This window comes from Myxine glutinosa, chromosome 6 (assembly GCF_964187855.1).
Source record: "Myxine glutinosa chromosome 6, kmMyxGlut1.1, whole genome shotgun sequence".
NCBI classification, from domain to species: Eukaryota; Metazoa; Chordata; class Myxini; order Myxiniformes; family Myxinidae; genus Myxine; species Myxine glutinosa.
In genome coordinates this window covers 66,215,842-66,242,718 of record NC_136266.1, presented here as the reverse complement: position 1 = coordinate 66,242,718, position 26,877 = coordinate 66,215,842, and the positions used below count along the sequence as shown (strand labels likewise).

Genomic DNA, 26,877 nt, shown 5'->3' with positions numbered 1-26,877 from the left:
GGGGCAAGGCCAGAGAGGAGTCGGTAGAAGACGGAAAGACCACCAACCTGCCTGCGGTGAGTGAGTGAGAGGCCCTTGGAGTTAGCTTCATCGCGGGAGATTCCAATGATTCTGAATGCTTTGGTTTCAACAGCGTGAAGGCGAGCTAGGTGTGAGGCAGGAGCACCAGCCCAGAGGGGAGAGCAGTATTCCATTGAGCTGCGGATGAAGCACTCACTTACATATGTGTACCAGCCATGGAAAGGCAATGCCATCATTGCCTGAGGAGACTCGACATCATCGTGGGGGTTGGAGGTGTGGGTTGGGCATGGAGTTGTGATGGTGAAGACCTCAATAGATTCATCCTGTTATATAATTCCTAGCTTGGCCCTCGAGTGCTTACAGCAATTATATAACAGAGGTGTGAAGCACCAACCTATTACCTGCAAAGGATGCATCTGTTGAGGTCTTGGTTGTCATGGCTCCATTCCTGGCCGTCACATTGGAACTTATGTCCCTGACCCTCGAATTGAGGCCCCAAACCCTCACATCAAAAACCATGGCCCTCATGTTCAGACCTACCCCTGGTGCTTAGTTCGGGACCCCGAACCCTCACATTAGCGGCAGAGACTCAGCTTCAGCATGTGGGAGATTCCAATGATCTTGAAGGCCTAGGTTTCCATAGTGTCAGCCCAGAAGCATGATGTGTCAGCCCAGAGGGTAGACCAGTTCACCATCAAGCTGTGGATGAAGGCCTTGTCGGTGGATAGGAGTTTAGGTTTGTCAATGAAGGACTTTGTACGACTGAGGATGCCCAGTCGGTGGCTGGTTTTGGAGACCAACTTTGAAATGTTGTTTGCCCAAGAAAGAGCTGACAGTGTGACCCAGGAGTTTGAATCACAGAACTTCCTCAAGAGCAAATGCCAAAAACGTGTACGAAAAATCCTCTAGCTTTGATGTCATAACCACATTTTGACATGGAGAAAACCAAGCAGAAGTTATATGATGATTAGGTAGCACGAGAGCGGTCACCTTTAGTTTGGAATCGGCAGGTCTGCATGGGACCACAGCCAGGCACAAGCAAATGGGTACGGTACCTGAAGGAGAAGAGATGCTCCATAATCTACATGTTCCTAAGAGGGGGGGGGGGGGGGGGTTCTGTGGTCGTTACTGCCACGTGGTTTCAAAGTTTTTTTTTGTTGTTGTTGTTTGCACGCATGTTTTTTTGCACCCACGTACGGGCACGCCCTAGGATGTTTACACACACACACCCCTACACAAATTTTTTTTTTTTTTTTTTTTTGGCAAGGAACGGGCACCCACGTACGGGCACGTCCTAGCTTATATATAGTACGGGCATGCCCTAGTGTTCCTAATTCATGTTTGTAATCTTCAAATTGAATTTCATTCTGGTCATTCTTATTCTGAAACTTAATGTTTAAATTAATTTTCATTTTGAAGGAGAGGAGATGTAATGTGATTCTACGTTCCTGCTCCATGTGTGTGTTTGGTTCTGTGTTTTGTGAATTACCATATGCCCTGGTGACTCCAACAGATCGTGTGAGATCTCGCGAGAGTTCGACCACGCAGCCACAGCCTGACAATGGAGCAGATATCTTACACGTCCCTCGGATACACGTTAAACTGGGATTCCCGTCTGCCGGTTTGAGTTGGTGGATGTTCAATATCCCGCGGTATCGTTCGTGAAGATTGGGGGATCACGGTGTCCTTCATGAAGAGTAGGCGAATTATCGCCGGCATTTTAAACAAATTCCCACCTGCAGTTGGGCTGGCAAGTGGTCTGGTCTTCTCGGAGGTTCCTTGACACCATTTTAGGGCGTGCCTGCTTGCTGAACTTTACGACTACAACGTGGGCAATTTACGCGAACAGCCATCTTCTGTTGCTACGGGCAACCAAGCACTACCAATTTCACCTTATTTTTGTATTCATCCACATACAGCTCGTTGTGTTTGGGGTGTCTCTTTTACTTGTAAAGTAATAACCATTAACCACACACGAAAAGGTGATTATTCTTCACTTCCCGATACGGACGTGAAAACACAGGAAATGACGTATACAGGAACAGGTATAAACAATCTGGGAAAGTCCCCTGGATATCGCGTGACGTCACGTATTTACCGATTTGCGATCCAGCGAAACAGAATACGAACACTTTGGCCATTTGAAGTTTCTGTTGTCAGCACAGAAAATAACCTTTGCTGATATTTTGTGTAAAATCAGAGAGAGAGCGGCGCAGCCTCGAATAAGGAAGTGAGGGTTTCCAAGATTAAAAAGCGCGGTTTGTATGTCCTGCTCCCACCTGGGGTAAGTGTTATATTTGAGACGCTTTTTCGTACAATATTGGGCAACTCGTGATTATTGTGAGATAACGTTAAAAATCAAACTAATTTATTTGAAGACAAAATACTTCCTGCCTTAACTTGTATCTCGCTTGCCGATTTTTGACGGAGTTTGGTTTATATAAGTAACTGACTGTTCCCCGTCCGTTCGAGGTCGAAGGCCAGGGCAGGTGCCACTGGACAACATAGGGGTCCGCCCCGGTTTTCGCCCAGGGTGACGGATGGGCGCCCCCCGCCCTCATTTCCGCCTGGGTGACGTGGAGTGGGCGCCCCGCCCTCGCCGCCTCCGGGCGACCTGGAGGGGGTGCCCACTCCCGTTTCCTCCAGGCGACGTAGAGGGGGATCCCCACCTCCGTTTCCGCCGGTGACGTTGAGGGGGGCTCCCCGCTTCCGTTTCCGACGGGTGACGTGGAGAGGGGCTCCCCGCTTCCGTTTCCGACGAGTGACGTGGAGGGGGATCCCCGCCTCCGTTTCCGCCCTGGGTGACGGAGTGGGTGCCTCGACCTCGTTTCCTCCCTGGGTGACGTGGAGTGGGTGCCTTGCCCTCATTTCCGCCCTGGGTGATGTGGAGTGGGTGCCTCGCCCTCATTTCCGCCTTGGGTGACGGAGTGGGTGCCTCGCCCTCTTTTCCTCCCTGGGTGACATGGAGTGGGTGCCTCCCCTCATTTTCGCCCTGGGTGACGTGGAGTGGGTGCCTTGCCCTCATTTCCGCCCTGGGTGACGTGGAGTGGGTGCCTTGCCCTCATTTCCGCCTTGGGTGACGGAGTGGGTGCCTCGCCCTCTTTTCCTCCCTGGGTGACGTGGAGTGGGTGCCTCCCCTCATTTCCGCCCTAGGTGACGGAGTGGGTGCCTCGCCCTCATTTCCGCCTTGGGTGACGGAGTGGGTGCCTCGCCCTCGTTTCCTCCCTGGGTGATGTCGAGTGGGTGCCTCGCCCTCGTTTCCACCCTGGGTGACGGAGTGGGTGCCTCGGCCTCGTTCCTCCCAGGGTGACGTGGAGTGGGTGCCTCGCCCTCATTTCCACCCTGGGTGACGTCTAGTGGGTGCCTCCCCTCATTTCCGCCCTGGGTGAGGTGGAGTGGGTGCCTCACCCTCTCGTTTCCGACGGGTGACGTGGAAGGGGATCCCCGCCTCAGTTTCCGCCCTCGGTGACGGAGTGGGTGCATCAACCTCGTTTCCTCCCTGGGTGACGTGGAGTGGGTGCCTTGTCCTCATTTCCGCCCTGGGTGACGTGGAGTGGGTGCCTCCCCTCATTTCCGCCCTGGGTGACGTGGAGTGGGTGCCTCGGCCTCGTTTCCTCCCTGGGTGATGTGGAGTGGGTGCCTTGCCCTCATTTCCGCCCTGGGTGACGTGCAGTGGGTGCCTCGCCCTCATTTCCGCCTTGGGTGACGGTCCTGACGGAGTGGGTGCCTCACCCTCGTTTCCTCCCTGGGTGACGTGGAGTGGGTGCCTCCCCTCATTTTCGCCCTGGGTGACATGGAGTGGGTGCCTTGCCCTCATTTCCGCCCTAGGTGACGGAGTGGGTGCCTCGCCCTCATTTCCGCCTTGGGTGACGGAGTGGGTGCCTCGCCTTCGTTTCCTCCCTGGGTGAGGTGGAGTGGGTGCCTTGCCCTCATTTCCGCCCTGGGTGACGTGGAGTGGGTGCCTCGGCCTCGTTTCCTCCCTGGGTGACGTGGAGTGGGTGCCTTGCCCTCATTTCCGCCCTGAGTGACGTGGAGTGGGTGCCTTGTCCTCATTTCCGCCCTGGGTGACGGAGTGGGTGCCTCGCCCTCGTTTCCTCCCTGGGTGACGTGGAGTGGGTGCCTTGCCCTCATTTCCGCCCTGGGTGACGTGGAGCGGGTGCTTTGCCCTCATTTCCGCCCTGGGTGACGGAGTGGGTTCCTCGCCCTCGTTCCTCCCTGGGTGACATGGAGTGGGTGCCTTGCCGTCATTTCCGCCCTGGGTGACATGGAGTGGGTGCCTTGCCCTCATTTCCGCCCTGGGTGACGGAGTGGGTGCCTCGGCCTCATTTCCACCTTGGGTGACGGAGTGGCTGACTCGCTCTCGTTTCCTCCCTGGGTGACGTGGAGTGGGTGCCTTGCCCTCATTTCCGCCCTGGGTGACGTGGAGTGGGTGCCTCCCCTCATTTCCGCCCTGGGTGACGTGGAGTGGGTGCCTCGGCCTCGTTTCCTCCCTGGGTGACGTGGAGTGGGTGCCTTGCCCTCATTTCCGCCCTGGGTGATGTGGAGTGGGTGCCTTGCCCTCATTTCCGCCCTGGGTGACGGAGTGGGTCCCTCGCCCTCATTTCCGCCTTGGGTGACGGAGTGGGTGCCTCATCCTCGTTTCCTCCCTGGGTGACGTGGAGTGGGTGCCTCCCCTCATTTTCGCCCTGGGTGACGAGTGGGTGCCTTGCCCCCATTTCCGCCCTGGGTGACGGAGTGGGTGCCTCGCCCTCATTTCCGCCTTGGGTGACGGAGTGGGTGCCTCACCCTCGTTTCCTTCCTGGGTGAGGTGGAGTGGGTGCCTTGCCCTCATTTCCGCCCTGGGTGACGTGGAGTGGGTGCGTCCCCTCATTTCCGCCCTGGGTGACGTGGAGTGGGTGCCTCGGCCTCGTTTCCTCCCTGGGTGACGTGGAGTGGGTGCCTTGCCCTCATTTCCGCCCTGGGTGACGTGCAGTGGGTGCCTCGCCCTCATTTCCGCCTTGGGTGATGGTCCTGACGGAGTGGGTGCCTCACCCTCGTTTCCTCCCTGGGTGACGTGGAGTGGGTGCCTCCCGTCATTTTCGCCCTGGGTGACGTGGAGTGGGTGCCTTGCCCTCATTTCCGCCCTGGGTGACGGAGTGGGTTCCTCGCCCTCATTTCCGCCTTGGGTGAGGTGGAGTGGGTGCCTTGCCCTCATTTCCGCCCTGGGTGACGTGGAGTGGGTGCCTCGGCCTCATTTCCTTCCTGGGTGACGTCGAGTGGGTGCCTTGCCCTCATTTCCGCCCTGGGTGACGTGGAGTGGGTGCCTTGTCCTCATTTCCGCCCTGGGTGACGGAGTGGGTGCCTCGCCCTCGTTTCCTCCCTGGGTGACGTGGAGTGGGTGCCTTGCCCTCATTTCCGCCCTGGGTGACGTGGAGCGGGTGCCTTGCCCTCATTTCCGCCCTGGGTGACGGAGTGGGTGCCTCGCCCTCGTTCCTCCCTGGGTGACATGGAGTGGGTGCCTTGCCGTCATTTCCGCCCTGGGTGACGTGGAGTGGGTGCCTTGCCCTCATTTCCGCCCTGGGTGACGGAGTGGGTGACTCGCCCTCGTTTCCTCCCTGGGTGACGTGGAGTGGGTGCCTTGCCTTCATTTCCGCCCTGGGTGACGTGGAGTGGGTGCCTCCCCTCATTTCTGCCCTGGGTGACGTGGAGTGGGTGCCTCGGCCTCGTTTCCTCCCTGGGTGACGTGGAGTGGGTCCCTCGCCCTCATTTCCGCCTTGGGTGACGGAGTGGGTGCCTCACCCTCGTTTCCTCCCTGGGTGACGTGGAGTGGGTGCCTCCCCTCATTTTCGCCCTGGGTGACGAGTGGGTGCCTCGCCCTCATTTCCGCCCTGGGTGACGGAGTGGGTGCCTCGCCCTCATTTCCGCCTTGGGTGACGGAGTGGGTGCCTTGCCCTCATTTCCGCCCTGGGTGACGTGGAGTGGTTGCGTCTCCTCATTTCCGCCCTGGGTGACGTGGAGTGGGTGCCTCGGCCTCGTTTCCCCCCTGGGTGACGTGGAGTGGGTGCCTTGCCCTCATTTCCACCCTGGGTGACGTGGAGTGGGTGCCTCACCCTCATTTCCGCCTTGGGTGACGGAGTGGGTGCCTCGCCCTCGTTTCCTCCCTGGGTGACGTGGAGTGGGTGCCTTGCCCTCATTTACGCCCTGGGTGACGTGGAGTGGGTGCCTCCCCTCATTTCCGCCCTGGGTGACGTGGAGTGGGTGCCTCGCCCTCTCCTTTCCGACTGGTGACGTGGAGGGGGATCCCCGCCTCCGTTTCCGCCCTGGGTGACGGAGTGGGTGCATCGACCTCGTTTCCTCCCTGGGTGACGTGGAGTGGGTGCCTTGCCCTAGTTTCCGCCCTGCGTGATGTGGAGTGGGTGCCTCGGCCTCGTTTCCTCCCTGGGTGACGTGGAGTGGGTGCCTTGCCCTCATTTCCGCCCTGGGTGACGTGGAGTGGGTGCCTTGCCCTCATTTCCACCTTGGGTGACGGAGTGGGTTCCTCGCCCTCATTTCCGCCCTGGGTGACGTGGAGTGGGTGCCTCAGCCTCGTTTCCTTCCTGGGTGACGTGGAGTTGGTGCCTTGCCCTAATTTCCGCCCTGGGTGACGTGGAGTGGGTGCCTTGTCCTCATTTCCGCCCTGGGTGACGGAGTGGGTGCCTCGCCCTCATTTCCACCTTGGGTGACGGAGTGGGTTCCTCGCCCTCGTTTCTTTCCTGGGTGACGTGGAGTGGGTGCCTCGCCCTCTTTTCCTCCGGGCGACGTGATGGGGGCTCCCCACCTCCGTTTCCACCGGGAGACGTGGAGGGGGCTCCCCGCCTCCGTTTCCACCGGGAGACGTGGAGGGGGTTCCCCGCCTCCGTTTCCACCGGGAGACCTGGAGGAGGCTCCCCACCTCCGTTTCCACTGGGCGATGTGAAGGGGACTCCCTGCTTCCGTTTCCACTGGCCAACATGGAGGGGGCTCCCCGCCTCTGATTCTGCTGGGTGTCGTGGAGGGGGCTCCCCACCTCCGTTTCCGCCGGTGACGTGGAGGGGGTTCTCCGCCTCCGATTCTGAAGGGTGACGTGTAGGGGCCTCCATGCCTCCGTTTCCCCTGGGCGACGTGAAGGGGGCTCCCTACCTCCGTTTCTGCCGGTGACGTGGAAGGGCTCCCCGCCTCCGATTCTGAAGGGTGACGTGTAGGGGGCTCCCCGCCTCCGATTCTGCCGGGTGACGTCGAGGCGGCGCCTCATCTCCGATTCTGAATGGTGACGTGGAGGCGGCGCCGCCCCAGTGCTGTCGGTTGGCTTCATGAAAGATCCGTGCTGCAGGATTTTTATGCCTCTGCCGAAGAAGTCGCCATTATGTTTTTGGGTTGTCTGGCCATGTGATTGTCTGTGATAATTTTTCGTTACCATGATAACTTGAGAATAACAAAAGGTTCCAATTCATACTTGGTGCAGGTATGTATAATGATGTGAAGATGAACTGATTAGATTTTGGTTCATGAGGTCAAAGGTCATATTAGGAAAAAAATTCTGTTTCCGAGCTAACATGTGAACCCGTGCTGGGATTTTGACCTAACTTGGTGTAAATGTAAATAATGATGCAAAGATGAAATGATTAGATTTCAGCATTAAAGGTCAGAGGTCATGTCAGGTAAAATGTGATACTGGAAAACAGCTCAAGGGATTTAAATCAAACTTTCTTCAAGTATGTGCATGATGATGTAATGTGGGTGGAATCATATCCGTTGATGTCACGACCTCATTGAGTGCCGTTCTCTCTATTCTTTTATCATCTCTGCCACGAAGGTGGGCGGAGGTTGTTTTTTCACCCGTCTGTTTGTGAGCATGATATATCAAAATGTTGACAGATTCGGATGAAATTTGGTGGACAGGTTAGGTGTGTGACAAGGACGAATTGATTAGATTTTGGTGAAAATCCAGTTCCAATATTTTTTAAATGTGATTCTTCACCATTGAGAGATGGGGCCATAAACAAGATATAGCATGATATCTCAAAGTTGTGGATGGGTTATGGTAAAACTTGGTGGATGAGTTGGGTAGTTGACAAGAACAAGCCAATTTGATTTTGGTTCATGTCTGGATGCAGATGCAGATATCAGTCGGTGTCAGTGGGATACAAAATGTAAACTGTTCAGTCTGATGATGTTACGCACTTTACCGATTACCGTTCTTGTTCTTACTTTAATTTCTTTGTTTACAGAGTCGATACTCGTGGAGGAGGTAGAACAATTGATGATCAGAGTACAACAGAACAAAAGGAACAGTAGAGAGAGAGTTGGGGGGCGGGGGGGGGGGGGTCGGGTGTGGATGGAGGAGGAGGGGAGGGAACGGATTCCAATAATCTTGAAGGCCTTGGTTTCGATGGTGTGAGGCAGGGTCGCCAGTCCTGAGGGGAGAGCAGTACTCCATCAAGCTGTGGATTAAGGTTTTGTCGGTGGATGGGAGTTCAAGTGTGCCAAGGAAGGTCTTTGCTACGTTGACTATGACGGAGGTTGCCAAGTTGCATTTGCACGATACAGGATGCCTAGTAATTGCTGGCTTTGGAGGCCAACTTTGAAATGTGGTTTGCCCAAGAAAGTTCATGACTGACAGTGAGACCCAGGCGTTTGAGTAACTGAACTTCTTCAAGAGCATTGTTAAGAAAGTATATGGGGGGGTTGCCAGATGGTCCTTTTGGAGAGCGAAAGTGATAGAGATAGAGAGTGACTTGTCAAGATTGAAAGACATATTGCGAGTGTTTGACCAGCTCGTGATTTTTTTTTCAAGGTCAGAAGAGAGGGAAGAGATGGTAACATGCCTGTCTGAAGAATGAGTCACAGAATGGGGTGGATTCATCAGCAAATATATCAGGAGGATTTTTCCAAAGAGCCAGAGAGATCGTTATTGAATAATACGAATAGAACTGGGCTCAGAACACTGCTTTGGGGCACTCCAGCTTTAACAGGGAGAGTAGATGAAAGGATTACGTTGAGAGCCACACCTTGGTAGGGGAAGTCATTAGTAGGCCATGTGGTGTTTGCCCTGGGTTGCCATAGCCAGAGAGTTTGGAGAGCAAGCTGAGGTGCCAGACTATCGAAAGTTGGAGATATGTGAGAGGCGGCCCTGATATCATGTCTGACATTGAGGGCCTACATCCATTATTGGTTTCATGGAAGGAGCATGTCCAAGGTGGAGTGACGTGGTCTGAAACCAAATTGGTGATCTGAGATTAGATTGTTAGAGAAAATGAAGGATTTTATGTCGACTGAGATTATGGATTCCATGACTTTGTTGACGATTGGAAGTAAGGTGATATGTCTGTCATTGAGGGGATCAGTTTTTGCAGTTTTATCTAATGCAGTGATGTTTGCTGATTTGGAAGTGAATGGAAGATGACCCAGGCTAAATGATGGGGTGAAAAGGCAGAGAGAGAGGATGTGCAAGAGCAGCGGTTTTTTGTTTTTAGGACAAGTGAGCTGATGCAGTCGGGTCCCCGGTTGCAGAATCAGAGTCTAGGGCTGTCAGATACAGAAACGAAAGATGATTCCATGAGCAATTGGGTGTGACTGGGGAGGCTGGGGACATAATGAGGTGTTGTAGACAATATTTGGTAGCAAACACAGAATTGAGGCACTGGGCTGAGCTGAGTCAGCCATGGTGTCATTTTAAGAGGGAAGAGATAGAGGGGGAGCATACACCAGATCAGAACTGACGAGGCACCACCAAGTTTTTAGAGTTTTCGAGTTTGGGAGTGGAACAAGTTTGAAAGTTCAATCTTGAGGTTGGGTAGATGTTTTCTGGCTCTCCTGAGAGTGGAAACACATTTGTTCTGGGATCAGTAACAATATGATATCGGAGGTGGTTTTGTTGAGGTCCACAGACAATACAATAGGCCTGGATTGACGGCCGGGATCTGTGGCAGCCTGGACTGCTTGCTGGCTCATCACCAGCCACGAGATTTGGTGGGGGTAATAGTTGGTGTCTGCTTTTAGTCTGGGGCATCTGTGGTTTGAACACGACCCCCGCCGAGTGGTATCGAAGACTTAAATAGATGGTACATGCTGCTTCCTTGCTTGATGCTCAGCATTTAAAAAGCATAGAGCATGGACAAACAACCATAGGTTGCTAATAATAGTGCAGGCTTGATGGGCGTCAAGGCTATCCTCTGTGTTGAAGTTATTTTAAGGGAATTCACAATCCACGCCCCACCTCCTGCACTCTTCAGGAAGCAGTCATTGGGGGAAGGGTGGTGGAGTGGGGGTGGGGAAGGGGTACTGCCACTTCCTCTTTTCTGAACAAGTTCACTGCTTTGTCCCATGATGTGTCTTCATATTTATATTAAAAAACAAGACCGATAGTCTAACAACGGCGCAGCTGGGCTTGTTTAATACTTCAGTTGAAGAGAATAGTATGGCCTGGGTGGGTATACCAATTAGCAGTTAGCAAATAATGTAAGTATTAAATGTTTTTGACTTCTGGCACGGACAGCCGGTTCTTGAATGACTTTGGTTAAAAAACAACAACCCAAAAAACAGTGAATGGCAAACGATGAACCAATAAATTCCACATTCCTGTGCCACCTTCAGTCGAACTTCAGGCATCGACAGCACATTCTCTGTATTTTCATTCCAAACAGCATCATTCATCATTCCGATCACAAATTAATAATATGGTATTAATATATCAAAATATAATGTTAAATCAAGATTGTATTGAGGTGTGTGTGTGTGTGTGTGTGTGTGTGTGTGTGTGTGTGTGTGTGTGTGTGTGTGTGTGTGTGTGTGTGTGTGTGTGTGTGTGTGTGTGTGTGTTATATCTCCAGATGCAGATTTCAGAAGGTGGAACGGAGATCTCCCAGGCCTTGATGTATCCACCTTCTTGTGTGTGTTTTGTTGTTGAGTGGTGAAGGTTATAAGCGTGGGTGGTTGGGTGCTCCACCATGTTTCGAACGTTTTTTTTGGTGCTGTGAATTCTGGGAGTGGAAGCTGTTGTTTTGATGTTGTCGTTGGTGTTCTCACTGACTGGGGGTGGTGGTCCATACACATCCATTTGTGGTTGCTGCATGTGTAGCTGTATATATATACTGGATATTTTTTATTGCATATAAAACAATCATGCCACTGGTGATGATGCATTGTGTGCAAGCTATGATTACAAAGGTCGTTACTCCAAAAAGCAGAACACTTGATTTGGGGATTTCATGCATTTGGGAATTTTTAAAATGCAACTGACTTGGGAAAATTACCCGATGCATCCCACATACTTTGGAAGCACGAAAATCAGAACAGATTAAATATTGGATAAACCCGTGAAACGGGATACGAAGATGCCAATTTGCATCTTCTGGGCATGAACAAGCGGTCAAATCCCACAAATCGTTACATATTTCATGCACCACCCCCCCAATGTTGATTGTATATACCATATGAAGTTTCTTTTTTTTTTAATGTCCGTAATTGCATTTTTTTGGTATTTGACCTTATAGCCCCACCCCATGGGTTTGTATAAACATCATGTTGTATAAAACATCATGTTTTATACGTTTTAACAACATGGCATGCCAATTTGCTTTTCCCCTCAAACTCGCCACTGCATTCAGAAAACGTTGATCGTGCGTTCAGGATTTGCTCTGTTCATGGCAGGGACGAGCGAATGCAGACAAGTGATGGCATACCAACTGCACGGTGAACACCAAGTAGACAAACACAAAAAATCCCGCTAACAGCTTACAGAGGGCGTGTGCGAAGAAACTGGTATTGGGACTTAGGTATGGGGGGATTTTTTTTGGAATACAACGTCACGAGTACGACGTTACTGTGTATGTATATATATATATATATGGCAATATCGGTGAGAGTTGAGGAAGACTAGAATTGCGAACTATCAATCACGAGCAAATAGAATAGTCTCCACTGCCCCTTTCCTACAACTTTTATCCTCATAAAATCAAAAAGGAGAACACTGGACCTTGTGTTTGCTTGCCTTTGGCTCGGAAGAGGCTGCGGTAAGGTATTGTGTTTTTGTGCCAAGTCTTGTCTAGCTTGGTCTAAATATGAATGATACAAATTCTTGGCAGGCCAGAAACATTATTTTGTTTCTGGTATTAACCTTTGAACCCTTGTGTAATGTAAGGATGGATGTTAATTTTGTGTATCTCTATTTCATTTGTCGGGGCTGTTGTAAGGTATCGTTTTTATATTATTGTGTGGATTGGTTTAAATGTAGCCATGGCAGGCCGGAAACCTTGATTCACTCGAAAAATGATCAGTTCTGTATTTTGTTGAGGTTTTCCTTTGAGTGAGTGCCATCTTTGATCCATTTATTGTTTTATGAGACTTCAAATTTAGTGCATGCATTGATTATTATCCCAAAGTTGTTTTTAAAATATTTTTATTATCCCCATTGGGGGGGGGGGGGGGGCGGGAATATTGTAATCAGCTCCTGTCTGTCTGCATCTGTATGTCATGCTATCTCCAAAACAGTTATGCAGAAATTCACCAAACTTGATAGTTGTGATCACTATATGGCAAGAAGGTGCGAGAGCAGTACGAATCATTTTTGGCCCCACCCCATGGGGTGGGGCCATAAGGTCAAATACCAAAAAAATGCAATTACGGACATTTAAAAAAAAAGAAACTTCATATGGTATATACAATCAACATTGGGGGGGGTGGTGCATGAAATATGTAACGATTTGTGGGATTTGACCGCTTGTTCATGCCCAGGTGTGGGACTGTGGGTCACAAAGGGTCAAAACAGAAGATTTTTTTAAATGCAAAATTTAATATTGGGTCATACTTTGGTGGAACCTTTTGCTATCTTTCAACGTTGCTTTAGGTGTGAAGCGTGGGGATTTGCAATGGAACGCCATCAACTTCACTCTAGTTGTTTTGTCACAAAATTGTTTCGTATTTGAAAGATTCGTTTTATACGTTGGTTGGGGGAGGGGATGAGATCTAAACGGAGGGGATGAGATCTAAACAGTTCATCTTTTTATCATAATATATACTTGTACCAAGTTTGTTCAAAATCCCATCACTGGTTCACAAGTTAGCACAGGAACAAAATTTTTACCTAACGGACCTTTGACCTCGTGACTCCATAATCTAATCAGTTTGTTTGTGTCGTACATGCTTGTACCAAGTTTGACTTGAATCCCTTCAACCGTTTTCAGTTTTTCGTTACCACAATAACTTATCATGGATGGACGGACAGCCGGACGGACAGACAGACAGACAGCCGGACGGACAACCCAAAAACATAATGCATCTGGCGACTTCATTGGCAAAGGCATAAAAAGTTTCTTGTATTGCTTTGAGAAATCTATGTAAATAATATGAATGCGTTTGTCTGTTTGTGTCGTCTCTCTCACTGCTGCATACATCATCAACAAGCTCGGTATGCACAATTAACGTCTTACAATTCTGCTTACGCCATCTTAATTTACTTGATCCATTTATTCCCTTTGGCCGAGTTAAAGCTGACTTTTGTTAGTGGTCACTATGCCAGAAGACGTCACGTCATTCCGGTGGGTGGTGCTGTAAGCCCAACATCGCATGATTGTTGGTGCCCCGCGCACGCTAAGCAAAAAGCGGGATGAAGCAATTGATTCACTTTGTCTCGGTTTGTCGATCTACAAACATCAGTTTATGATCGAGGAACAACTTGGGATTTCAATTCGATGTTGTATTTTGAACACGAATCAGAACACCTGTCAGGAAATGAACCTCTAGCTCAGCAGTTTTCGCTCTGAATTTGTCCTGATTGTGCAATGTGCATGCACAGAGGAGAGATTTATTTGGTTTTTTACTTTGTCTGTCTTGGCAGTCAAACAAAATTGAAAATCATTTCAAACAAAAAACTTACTGTTTTTAAGGATGACACAAACAACAGGCACAAATAACCAATGTAATGTGTTAAATAAGGTGGTGTAAAAGAAGCTGAATTGATGGTAGTAAACTTTCGAATTTATATTTTTCTACATCCTATCAATCTTTATTTTTATTTCAATTTAATTATATACTTGAACACTGTAGAATGCAAATCGCCTTCTAGAAATTTTTCAAAACCCGTCTGTTTAGTAGTACTTGGGCAAAATATTACGCCATTTTACATCATCTCGTCTAATATCAATTCCCCCCCCCCCCCCCCCCCCCCCCACACACCACCGGCCCCTGGCCTTCACATATTCACAACCCTTCACATATTCTTGTTTCTCAAGAATTTGTTGGGTACGGTGTTAGAAGAACTCTATAGTTGTTGTTTGGCCCTCTTGTATCAAATGCCATTCCATCCCATCACCTGTCCTTGATGGATTTGTCCACGAATTGTATATATCCACAAGTCCAATACTTCTCAGTCAAGTTCACTGTTCACTTGATATACTTAATTTTTCACTGTCTTAACCTAATATTTTCTTTTGAACTTGCAGTGCAGAAAGAGACAAAACGGAGTGGCTGAATCGGGGGAGTCTCACGGAGTGAGTTTGATGGCATTCAAAGTTGAAAAAATTTAAACTGATTTGCAAAGTTTTATTGGGATGGTTTTAAAAGATTAAAAAGTTGTCTTTGGTAGACAAGTGATTGGCTTCAGCTAGTGATTCCAGGAGAATGGCTCATGTGCTGCCAACTGCTGAGCCTGAGTCCTCTGAGAAATCCACAGAAATGCAATCGACACTGCGCTTCCTATGCCGAGATGAGAAATTGAGCACGTCAGATTTCATGAAGCATCTCGGGCCTCAAACAGGAGATATTTCTTCGGGAGACTCTATTCTGAATCTCCTGCAACGACTTCATTTAAGAGGCAATGGTGAAGCTGCAGACGACCTGCCATCCTACATCAACCCTTTTAGGTGGGAACGCTGGGGAGGAGGATGGGTTAGGGGAGGTTTGTGTTTGACCAAGGGCCACAGGAAGTTGGTTACCTGATGCTCTTTAAATTGTAAGACTTTTCTTTTGCAATTGTCAAGGTGTCGGATGATTATTGTTAACCTTTCATGAAAGCCACCATGTGCTGGATGCGATTGTCATAGTTCGCCTTGCCCCGCAGGGGATGTGATGCTGTCTGTGTGTGTCCGTGTCTATATATTTTCACTTTTAAAAATGTTTTCTGTGCAACTGCTTGTCCGATCGATGCAAAACTTTAAACATAGGAGAGACTCCCCATGGAGAATATTTTATTGATAACTAGTGTCATGGTTCATATGGTACGGTCGCAAAATTGAATGAAAGGAAAAAATAAATTGGACATCTTTTTCTCCAAAACCGCTCAACGGGGGGGGGGGGGGGGGGGGGGGGGATTGGCATATGCCATAAACTCCCCATGTGGTCCAAGGTGTTAATAAGGACGTGATCGGTTAAGTGGTATTCCAGCCATAATTGGTTGAATCAAAATCATTTTCCAAAAAATTGTGAAACTTCATACATCTGTTCTAAGACCTGATGTGAGTGAAGTATTAAATTAATGCAGTCATTGGTCTGGTGTTGCCTTAGCGGTTAGGGTGCCGGCTTGGCATCCTAGGATCCTGGGTTCGAATCCTGGTCAATTACTGAATTAACGCCAGGGGGGTGTTGACTCAGCCTGTCATCCTTCCGAGGTCGGCAAATTGAGTACCAGTTCACTGGTAATTCCCTGTGTGTCGTAAGAGGTGACTAACAGGGTTGGTGGCAGGAAGGGCATCCGGCCATAAAACATTCCTTCAAAAAGGGGACCACGGTGCCCAAAAACAGGCCAACCCCTGCTCTGCAGGGAAAAATGGCCTCTAAAGGTGGTTCCATTGGTCATGTGGTCTAGCAGCCATATTGGATTGAAAATAAAAACGTATTCTCTGGAACTGCTTAACAGATTGATGCGAAACTTCATACATATGATCAACTATCCATGGGTGATGTAGTTTGAATTTTTTTTTCATATTCATCAATAAACCTATGGATAATAGTCATGTATTTGACATAATAGAGTGCATGGATGATACATTGATACGGGTATGTGGGCCATAATAGCAGTGGCTCATAATAGAGTTCAGTTAATGATAGTATTTTTGTTCCGAATGAGTGAGTGAGTGAGGCGAGACTGCGAGTGGCGTTCTAGCTTTGCTGTGTTTTGCACACTTTGTTAGGATTTATAGGATAGGGTCAACCAAACACACATGATATCACTCTTGAGTGAGAAAGACAGAAAATTATGAGAAAAGGAACATGTGGTGCGAAAAGGATCTGCTGGACTGTGGAGATCATGAAGAGGTGGACAGCGAAGATGAGGGAGAAGAAGAGGACGAGTTTGACTTTGATGATTTCATTGAAAGCGAGGATGATGAATGATGGATGTGGTAAAAGTCATTTGGTCACAAATATAGCACCAATATGGTAAAATTGCCATCAAAAGTCCCTCTTAATGTGTAACGTTGACCTAGATATAGTGACAAATCAAATTCTTGGTATTACAGGCACTTAAGAATTTGCAGGTTAACATGTTACCATGTATAGATTTACTTTATCTTTGAGTGCTTTTTGTAATTATCCTTGACCCTCAAAATGGGTCTAGATATCTTATTTGTGCAGTCAGCTGCAGTATTGGTTGAGATATCGTGAAAATTGTATTTTTCTGTAATGGCGACACTAATTTGCATAAAAATGATACGTGGGACACTTTTTGAATTTTTTAACATAGCTAATCGTTTTCTACGCATTTTTTCTGATATAGAGACTGATTAGAAGTTTTCAGGGGGGTGCACAGACCCCCCTTCTACCCACTAGACTATAACCCTTGCCAAGAAACTGATCGACAACACCAATGCTCTGTAAAGGTGATCAAAACAAAAAAACATTGTTAGTACTCCTCCTTCTCCATGTCCACCTTTTTAACCCTTGTAGTTTTGGTGGATAAACTTTGATTATCTTTTTTAATCTGAAAATATTCATGCCAGAAGTTTTTCAGTTTATTCTGTAGTTATTGGGGTTAAGGGGACGCTCACTGAAGCAATTTTTTTGTTTTTTTTGGATTGTTACTTGATGCTTGATTTGATTTAATTAAGGTCCTGTAAATTAGAAGTAAATTTTTGGGACAGTTGTATATTGAAGTACACTTTAACAATGAATGCATTTACCATACAGACTTCTCATGTTCAACATCTATGAAGAGCTTACTCAGGAAGAATGGAATAACATTACATTTCTTCTTGAAAAAGACATTCCTCAATACCAAAGGAAAATTAAGGTCAGTTTGCTCTTAATAATAATGACAATGATAGTAATGTTATAGTTATTTGTATTCAAAATAAGATCTCTAAAGGCACTTTTACAGGAAGGAAAATCCAAAATCTGGGCGTACCTTAACTGTTTTGTTCCTTGTTTATCCCATCTTGTTCCTTGTCTTTTCATTCCTCTTTTCTCCCGCCTCTGGAACAAGCTCCCACACTCCCTTCAATCCCTCTCCTCCCTCCAGGTCTTTAAATCAGCTGTTCACCACCATCTCTTATCTTCCCCCATCGAAAACCTTGATCTTTTCTACCCCTGCTAATTCACCCCGAATCCACCTCTTTCAATCTCCGACTTCATTCCTGAAATTCCTCGTATTGTCCATTTGTTTTATACCGTGTACAGCTTCCCTCCGCCCCCCCTTCTCCCTTCCACAGATCTGCCGATGTCCCTGTTGTCTACTGTTGTGCTTGTATGCTTCCCTCTCTGTCCCCCTCTTGTCTCCCGCTCCCTTAATTATATGTTTTATGTGTCTGTCTTTTTTGTATTTAATGTATTAGCTCTTACATGAGCCTCGAGTTTGCATACAAAAAAGGCTGTTCAAATCTCACCCTTCAGAACTTCAAGGAAGCTGTGCACCATCATCCCCCATTGCTATCCATAGTCTTGATTATTTTTTTTTCCCACACCCATTGACCCAAAGAAACCTGACTCTCACTGGCAAGTTGCTGTCCCACTGTCCCGCTCTCTCTGTGTCATCTTGTTTTCTCTCCTGTCTTGTCCCGTCTTCTCTCTTGTCTATTTTGTATTATGTCCTGTATTCTCTCCAGTCTGGTCTTGTCTTATGTTCTGTCTTCTCTTCTCTCTTTTTTTTTTTTGTATACATAGTCAAGTGTTGGCTTAAGCCTGGTGTTGGCTTAGTGGTTAGGGTGCCGGCTTGGGATCCAAGGATCCTGGGTTTGAATCCCGGTCGATCGCTGAATTAACGCCAGGGGGGTTGACTCAGCCTGTCATCCTTCCGAGGTTGGCAAATTGAGTACCAGCTTGCTGGGATGAATGATCACGGTGTGTACCCCGATTTAGAATAGGTACACCATATCCCTGCGCATCGTAAGAGGCGACCAAGGGTTGGCGTCAGGAAGGGCATCCGGCCATAAAAACATTGCCTCAAACAGGGAACCATGATTGTCATGGGGCCCGCAAGGCTAACCCCCGCTCTAGCGGGGGAAATGGCCTTAAAACGATCATTCATTCATATATTCATAGTCGAGGCTTATATAAATGCTAGAACACAATGGATCACAACACGACACAACATAACAGAAGGATAAGGGGGGAATGCCAACAACAGGATGAAAGGAGGAAATATATGGCGACGGACAAATGAGGAATGTACGTAACAGAGGGGTAGGTGAGAATGCTAGGGGTGGACAAGATGGATACCGAAACAAAATTTTGAGATCAGTGGCGAGTGGTTTAACGGGTGTAGAAAAGATCATGGTTTTCAATGGGGGATGATTTGAGATGTTGGTGAACAGCAGTTTTGAAGACTTGGAGGGAAGAATGAGATTGAAGAGAGTGTGGAAGTTTTTCCAGATAGGAAAATGAGAAACAAATGAGTGAAGGTGAGCAGTGATCTTGGATTTAGGCAGTTTCACGAGGGGGGGTTGGTGGTGGTCTGTGTGAACCCTGCAGAAACCTGAAGGGCCGGGGGTACAAAGCACGGTTCTTTCAGAGAGAGTGGATGGGTGGGACTTCTCAGCATTGAAAGACATATTCCAAATGTTTGACCAGTTTGTGCACTTGTCAAGGTTTGAAGAGACTGAAGAGGCTGTAGCCTGTCTGTCATAAGGATGGGGGATGTCACGGAAGAGGGTGGAGTCTTCAGCAAAGACAAATAGCATTTTCCAGGAAACAGAGATTATTGATCATAACTTAGGAATAAGAATGATTGATGAATTAGGAATAAGATAGGCCCAGAACACTGCCTTGGGGCACTCCAGTCAAGATAGGGAGAGGAGAAAAAAGGATTCTTTTTAGAGCCACATGTTGGCTGAGAGTGAAGGAAGTCAGTAATGCAAGAGTTGGCCTTAAATTCCATATGCAGAGAGTTTGGAGAGCAGGGCAGGATGCAAAACTTTATCTAAACCACGAGATATGTCCAGAGAGACGGCCCTGATCTCATGTCTGACATGTTGGTGGTTCATGTGCAGCCTGTGGATGCTGGTTGCATGATTTTCTGTTGGCACGGCTGCTGCTAATGCAATGCCCCCCATTTTCAGTAAGCGGTACTTATTTTGCCGACCTCGGAAGGATGACAGGCTGAGTGAAGCCACCTGGTGTTAATGCAACTGAATGACATTGCTCAACATCAGGACCCTATGATCTCAAGCCAGCCACCTTAACCGTTTAGCCAACACCAGGCCTATGTGTGACATTGAGGGCATCCATCAATTGTTGGGTGAGTAGAATTAGCATGTCCAAGGTAGAGTGACCTTGTTTGAAGCCAAATTGATGACATGAGATGAGGAAAAGGAAGGATTTCATATCAACTGTGGTGATGGATTATATGACCTTGCTGATTGGAGGTAAGTAAATTGGTCTATAGTTGAGCAAATCAGTGTTTTTCACCATTTTATGTAATGCTGTCATGTTTGCTGACTTCCAAGCAGATGGAAGATTACCTAGGGCAAATTACAGGGTGAAAAAGACAGAGAGAGAGGATGTGCAAGAGCAGCTCAGAGAAGGTTTGTTTGGACCCATGAGCTGATGCTATCCGATCCAGTTACTGAATCAGAGTCGAGGGTTGCCAGAAGAAAGAGAAAGAAACAAGAAATATGTCGTGCATAGCACGATACTTGCAAAATCCATAAAATAAGTTGTTGGCCGATGATGACCTCAAAAATAGTTGGTGGTTGAATTCATTGACCAGATATGCAAATCCTCTTCAAATTTCAAGTCAATCAGATGAAAATTGAGGATTTTAGAAATTTGACAAAGTTGGTTACCTTTTGCCTATGTTGACATATTGAGCTTTTGACCCCCAAAACAATAGGATTCGTGCTTATGACAAACTCTCCCATTTGGTGAAGTTTCATGAAGATCGGTTGCAAATTGTGACCTGTAGGCGACTGACATACATACATACAGACAAACAGACAGAATAATGCACAAGACCAACCAATATACACTACCGGTCGAAAGTTTTAGAACACCTCAATTTTTCCAGTTTTTATTGAAATTTACGCATTTTAATGTCCAGTGAATAACCTGAAATGGTACAACGGTAAGCAGTAAACTGCTCGAGGTTTAAAAAAAAAGTTTAGGTTTGCAAAAACGGGAAACTAATGTAAATTGCACAGTTATATTGTAAATAAAAGGACTTCTTCAGGGAACAAGTAATGGGTTAACAACTTACAGCTGTTCTGCAGCAATGTCAGTAAATTAAGCTTTGAAAGTTGATGCAAACAATTCCTACAGGTGTCCCAACCTCTGCTGATTACTTGATTCCAAACCCCCCGTTTGTATAAAAGCAGTATTGGAACAGACTATTATTGCACCTTCTGAAGCATTATTTGGACAATATTACACTGCAGGAAGTAGTATGTTGGAAACTGGAGGAAACTCTGACAGGAAGAGGTCTGGCAGACCCAAAGCCACAACAGAATCAGAAGACAAATTTCTGAGCGTCAACAGCTTGCGTGATAGGCGGCTCACAGGACAACAGCTTCCAGCACAGCTTAACACTGGTCGAAGTAAGCAAGTCTCAGTTTCAACTGTGAAGAGAAGACTTCGAGCTGCAGGTTTGACAGGTCGAGTGGCAGTAAGAAAGCCATTGCTAAGATGGCAAAATAAGAAAAAGAGGCTTGCCTGGGCCATGAAGCACCGCCAGTGGACTACTGAAGACTGGAAGAAGGTCTTATGGACCGATGAATCAAAATTTGAAATCTTTGGTTCATCACGCAGGGTTTTTGTATGCCGTCGAGTAGGCGAAAGGTTTGTTCTTCAGTGTGTGACACCAACTGTCCAACATGGAGGAGGAAGCGTGATGGTCTGGGGCTATTTTGCTGGATTCAGAGTCGGCGACTTGCACAGAGTGACTGGCACCCTGAACCAAAAGGGCTACTACAGCATTGTGTAGCGCCATGCAATACCCTCGGGTATACGCCTAGTTGGTCAGGGGCTCATCCTACAGCAAGATAATGACCCTAAACACACCTCCAGGCTATGTCAAAACTACCTTCGAGGAAAAGAACAAGACGGTAGGCTTCAAATCATGGAATGGCCAGCACAGTCTCCAGACTTAACCCCCATCGAGCTGGTTTGTGATGAATTGGACAGAAGGGTGAAAGCAAAGAACCTACAAATGCAACACATTTCTGGGAACTTCTGCAACAGTGTTGGGAAGAACTTCCCGAACAATATTTGATTTCCATTGTAGAAAGAATGCCACGAGTGTGTTCAGCGGTTATATCTGGAAAGGGGGCGACTTTGCTGAGTCAAATATTTAAATTAAATTTTGTTTAACAAAATGATTCTATTATTTCTTTTTTATCTCCAATTGTTTGTTTGTTCTATGATTAATTTCAGAGTACTTTAAGACATTAAACTGCCTAAATTTCAATAAAAACTGGAAAAATTGAGGTGTTCTAAAACTTTTGACCGGTAGTGTACTTGAAAAATCTTCGATTCTCGCAAGGAGAGAGAGAGAGAGAGAGAGAGAGAGAGAGAGAGAGAGAGAGAGAGAGAGAGAGAGAGAGAGAGAGAGAGAGACAGACAGACAGACAGACAGACAGACAGACAGACACAGGGACACGATAACATAAGATTCGGAAGCAAACACAGAATTGAGGAATTTGGCCTTCTCATTGTTGATTGTGGTGCCATTTGAAGAGAGGGAAGTGGTGGAGGGGGAGCATAAACCAGAAACAGACTTGATGAGGCACCACCAAGTTTTAGAGGAGGGATGCAAGTTTGAAAGTTCATTCTTCAGGATGGACAGATGTCTTCTATCACTTCTCTTCTGTCTCTTCTCTTCTGTCTCTTCTCTTCTCGTGTGTCTGTCTGTCTTTTCTCTTCTCATGTGTCTGTCTGTCTTATATATTCTTCTGTTTTGTCTGTCTATCTTCTATTTTCTTCTCTTCTGTCTCTTTTTCTCTTCTCTTCTGTCTCTTTTTCTCTTTTTACACACTTTTATAGAACTTCATCTGAACTTTGTTTGTTTGTCCCGTTTCAAATCTTTGAGCCATTTGTTTTCTAGGTTCCATACATCCTAGAGAGCTGAAATTTGGCCCACCGTCCTCTTTTTTGGTACATTTTCATCTATCAGAAATGACAAAAAAAAAAGGTTTAAAACTTTAAAAAAAGTGTGTAGCCCTCAAACATGTTTTTTCGTTTACTTGTCTTCTCTTTATTCCCTTGCTTATGTCTAATTCTTGCTCCACTTTCAGATTATACTGTCTATAACTTCTGTCTATCATAAGCCTAGATATTGTCTATTTGGCTCACAAAAAGGCAAAACAGATGATTATAATAATAATTATTACTATAATATGGATTGTTTTTATTATTTTTCATTCAAGCTAAATGAAGTACTCTGCCAAACAGATGTCATTACCACCTGTATCTATTTGACTTTGTTTTGAACACAATCATTTTTGCATGTGTGATGACATGATACGATAGCCAGAAGCCGTGTGCAAAACGATTTATCACGACAAAACAATCTCCACAATCCACTTGGCATTCTTGCAATGATATTTGACACAACCTAAGCATGCTTCGTCATGCCTCAGAAGGCTCTAGAATGATAATCAAAACGTTTTGGCTTGCAACATTGTTATCTGCTACAGTGTTGAATTATTTGTACCGAGAAGCACCTGCTTCCGATGGGAGAGGCCAGGGGAGTTATGTTATTATCCTCATTCAAACGTCTATTTCAAAATACTTCTCCAAAATACCTCGATGCACAGGAAAGCGTGGGGACAGGAATACTCTCCTGTGGAGGGTGGAGACTTGGAATACCCTTTCCCACCTGGAGCGGTGCTACATGATACACATTTACATAGAGAATTTGCGTTGTCTTCCTCTTTCCCCTGCCCTCCCTCTAGTCAGGTTCACTATGTTTTTTCGTTCAGAATCATGATGGATTAGTAAACCTATACATTTTTGGAAACGTTATTACATGGAAAATCTGAAAATCAATGTTTACATTTGCCAATTCCGACCAATTCGATTCGACCAATTCGACCAATCGACCAATTCCATTCGACCAATTCGACCATTCGACCAATCGCTTCGATCGACAATTCGATCGATTCGATTCGATTCGATTCATCGAATTCGATTCGATCGACCATTCGACCAATTCGATTTGCCAATCAATTTGACCGACCTTTGCTTGTGTGGAACGGACTGTGAAAACGATGCGGACTATATTGTCGGATACGACACACAGGACAGTGATGACGAACTCTAAATGGCATATTCTGTAATCGTGTATGTTTGATGCCATTGACTGCCTGTGTATATTTTGTCATTGACTGCCTGTGTAGATGTGAAGTTATACTGACTGCATGTGTATATATGATTTTGCTGACTGCCTGTGTATGTTTGGTGATATGAATTATTGTGACACATTTTGATGTTATTAACTGCCTGTACAAAATGATAACATGTATTTGATTATGCAACTTATCGCGAATATATAGACAGTATTTTGCAATTCAAAACCTTTGATTCGTGTCTTGCCATTCCCCATAGCACTAATTTGATACTTTCATTGGATTCCTTGTCCCTAAAAATATAGGTTTAGTATATTTTTAAAAGTTTTTAGGGTAATTAGAGGCAGAAATAGAACAAAATATGTATTTTACAGTGGCCATTTTGAAAATCCAAAATGGCCGCCATACAGGTATCTCTCCAAATGTAAACATTGATTTTTAGTTTCCTTATGCTATAACCTTTCCAAAAATGTATAGGTTTGCTAATCTACCATGATTTTGAACGAAATATAATTTATTGACATAGTGAACCTGACTACTCCCCCAAAACCACAGGCAAAGATTTAAAAAAGACCCCGATGCACTAATTGGGCTCACCCTGATGCTATGTAGCAAGTCTAGATGTAATTGGCCCAGAATTGGAAGAGGAGTGGCACAACAAATGCACCGGTCTGTGAATTGTAGTAAAGATTGTCATTAATTGTCTGTCCTGTTGCCTCATTCTTTATACCCATGAGCACATAAAGACAAACAAAATAGATTGAGATTCCTGGTCTTGTGTGACTGAATAGTCTTTATTGTACTTTCCTTTTCCATCCCAATACCCCCTCAGTCGCACGCATCCCTCCAGAAACCCTTTCCCGTTACCCTCCCCAAGTTGCAAACAATGCTCTCTTCCCTTCTTCTCTTGTCTGTGGAACTGTCTTTCTGAGTTTGTTGTTCAAGCTTTTTGAAATCCACCTGGGTTTCAAGTCTATTGAGCAGCACTACCTCATGGTCTCTATTTCTACTGCTTTGCATTATCACACCTGTTGAAACCTCATTCTCACCCTTCATCAGCAATTCCTGCAATTCCAATATCAAAGCAAGTACTGCTTTGAATCCACATGATCTTGTTGAGATGTTTTCCTTGTGCATCATTTTCTCTGTTTACCTTTTAACCCTGCTGTTGTTTTACTCTTTCGTGAGCCTGAATACCTGCATGAAAAAAATTGAAGAGAGTGAAGACATGATATTTTCTGGGGATGGTGGCCGTCCCCTCATGGCCTGCTGCCTCCACAGCCATGTAGCAACACTGAGAAAACAAAAGGTCGTCAGCAACTTCTGCTGGAAGATCCTTGGTCAGCCATGACTTTTGGCAGTTTGTGTACAATTTCCAGACTTCCTGATGCTGTGCAGGTACACCGGATCCTTGTCGATCTTCCTGCGCAATCCTTCCGGGAGCACATGTTAGTGGTGCAGCCCATCTTATTAAATGCTAAATCCAGTCGCAACGTGCAGCCAGGATATTGCACGCACTGTGTGTTTGTGGTACTCTTTGTAAGTGCCACACACCGTGCACCACAGTACTATTGGTTGCCATGCTGTTCTTGTCTTCCAAATTAGCCTCTGCTTGCATTTGAAGATGGCGCCACCCTGATTCATGTCTGGTATTTTGGCAAGGCCCTCAAACGAAAGATCATACATGCAAGTTAGCTGGACAATTTCCCCTCTCCAGGAGATGCACAGTTTTCTTGGTTTGCATAAGCACTAATACCTTCTTTCCTATTTGCTTACCCGTACCAGTGGCGTTGAAGTTATGACCCTTGGCGAAGCTGGCTTTTGTTTAATCTAGCTTACACACAAATGTAAAGCACCAAAGGGTTAGATGAGCCTTTATCATAACAAATAGCTGTCTCTAGCTTAGCTATAAAGAAGTAATGAAGTGAGGAGGGGAAGAAACGGGATGAAAGGGAAAGGCAGGAAGGGATAGATGAAACGTGACAGCAACGACAGTCACACCACCCAACTCCAGCAGTGTGAGATAATCACCATGTTGATATTCATACTCACGGATACTTGTGGTGTTTAATGACCGTCGGTGCAGCACATTTATTTTTCCTTGATTCAAGACCATCTTGCTACCTTACCAAACTCGTTCTCAAAAAAGGAAGCAACAATGTCTCTGATTGCCATGGGCCGTGCGATGATTTGTTCACTGTACCGCTAAGCGCATTCATCAATGTGTCTGCCATCTTCCGGGTGGATACTAGTCTGGACATCACGTTTGTCGACATTAGTTTGTGGATGTTAAAGATCATTTGGTGTCCTTCATGAAAAGTGGGCGAGCCGGCACCTTGAACAAATTACAAACTACTGCTCTAACCTACAAGGGGGCACTGTATCACCAGCACGGCCATGCCCCCAGAAAATGATGCCACCAGCAGCAGCCATGTGATGCATTTGAAAGGAAGGAAGAAGAGAGGCGCATTCCGCATCCACTTTCGGTATGCGTTTTTGAGTTAAAGTTAGATTTATTTGATCGGAGTCCCGTTAAGATGAATTTCAATTTATTCAAACCTGTCTGCAAAGCAAACCCGTTCGTCTCAACGTGTCTTTGCCTTTGTGATAATTAGCACTTGCTAAAATTCACGGTTATTGAAACATTTCACCGATTCAATGAACCTTTAATAAAGCTTATCATGATTGTATGCTGTTGCTGCCTGTTACCATCTAGAACTTCCTGGACCTCGTCTGTGTTCTTGAAAATGAGGGGAAACTTTCAGCCGACAACACACAAATTGTGGAAGAATGTCTTGCCTCCATTGGAAGGCAGGACCTGCGGAGTAAGCTGCGGGACAACAATATATCGAGTATGTTGGATCATAGCTTTATTTATTTATTTATTTATTTATTTATTTTCCTGTCGTTTTTGTTGATGAAAGTACTTTTGTGGGATTTCAAAGGAATGAATAAGCCTGGTGTTGGCTTAGCGGTTAGGGTGCCGGCTTGGGATCCTAGGATCCTGGGTTCGAATCCCGGTCGATCGCTGAATTAACGCCAGGGGGGTTGACTCAGCCTGTCATCCTTCCGAGGTCGGCTAATTGAGGACCAGCTTGCTGGGATGAATGATCACGGTGTGTACCCCGATTTAGAATAGGTACACCGTATCCCT

The 26,877-nt window shown here is 46.5% G+C and overlaps 1 protein-coding gene across 7 annotated transcripts in view; it reads left to right on the top strand.

The window, feature by feature from the left end:
• Positions 1-2,054: 2,054 nt before the first annotated feature.
• The window catches only part of LOC137429901 (caspase-8), a 41,592-nt gene continuing 16,769 nt past the window's right edge, over positions 2,055-26,877 (top strand). For 2 of the 7 annotated variants that reach the window (XM_068120258.2, XM_068120253.2), the window contains exons 1-4: positions 2,086-2,305; positions 14,457-14,876; positions 17,137-17,239; positions 26,440-26,577. In XM_068120258.2, coding sequence (XP_067976359.1) covers positions 14,635-14,876; positions 17,137-17,239; positions 26,440-26,577 — 483 coding nt within the window. In that variant the 5' untranslated portion in view covers positions 2,086-2,305; positions 14,457-14,634. Of the gene's footprint in view, positions 2,306-13,047; positions 13,424-14,456; positions 14,877-17,136; positions 17,240-26,439; positions 26,578-26,877 lie in introns of those variants that run through there. The other 5 variants (XM_068120255.2, XM_078779959.1, XM_068120256.2 and 2 more) reach the window with 5 other exon arrangements.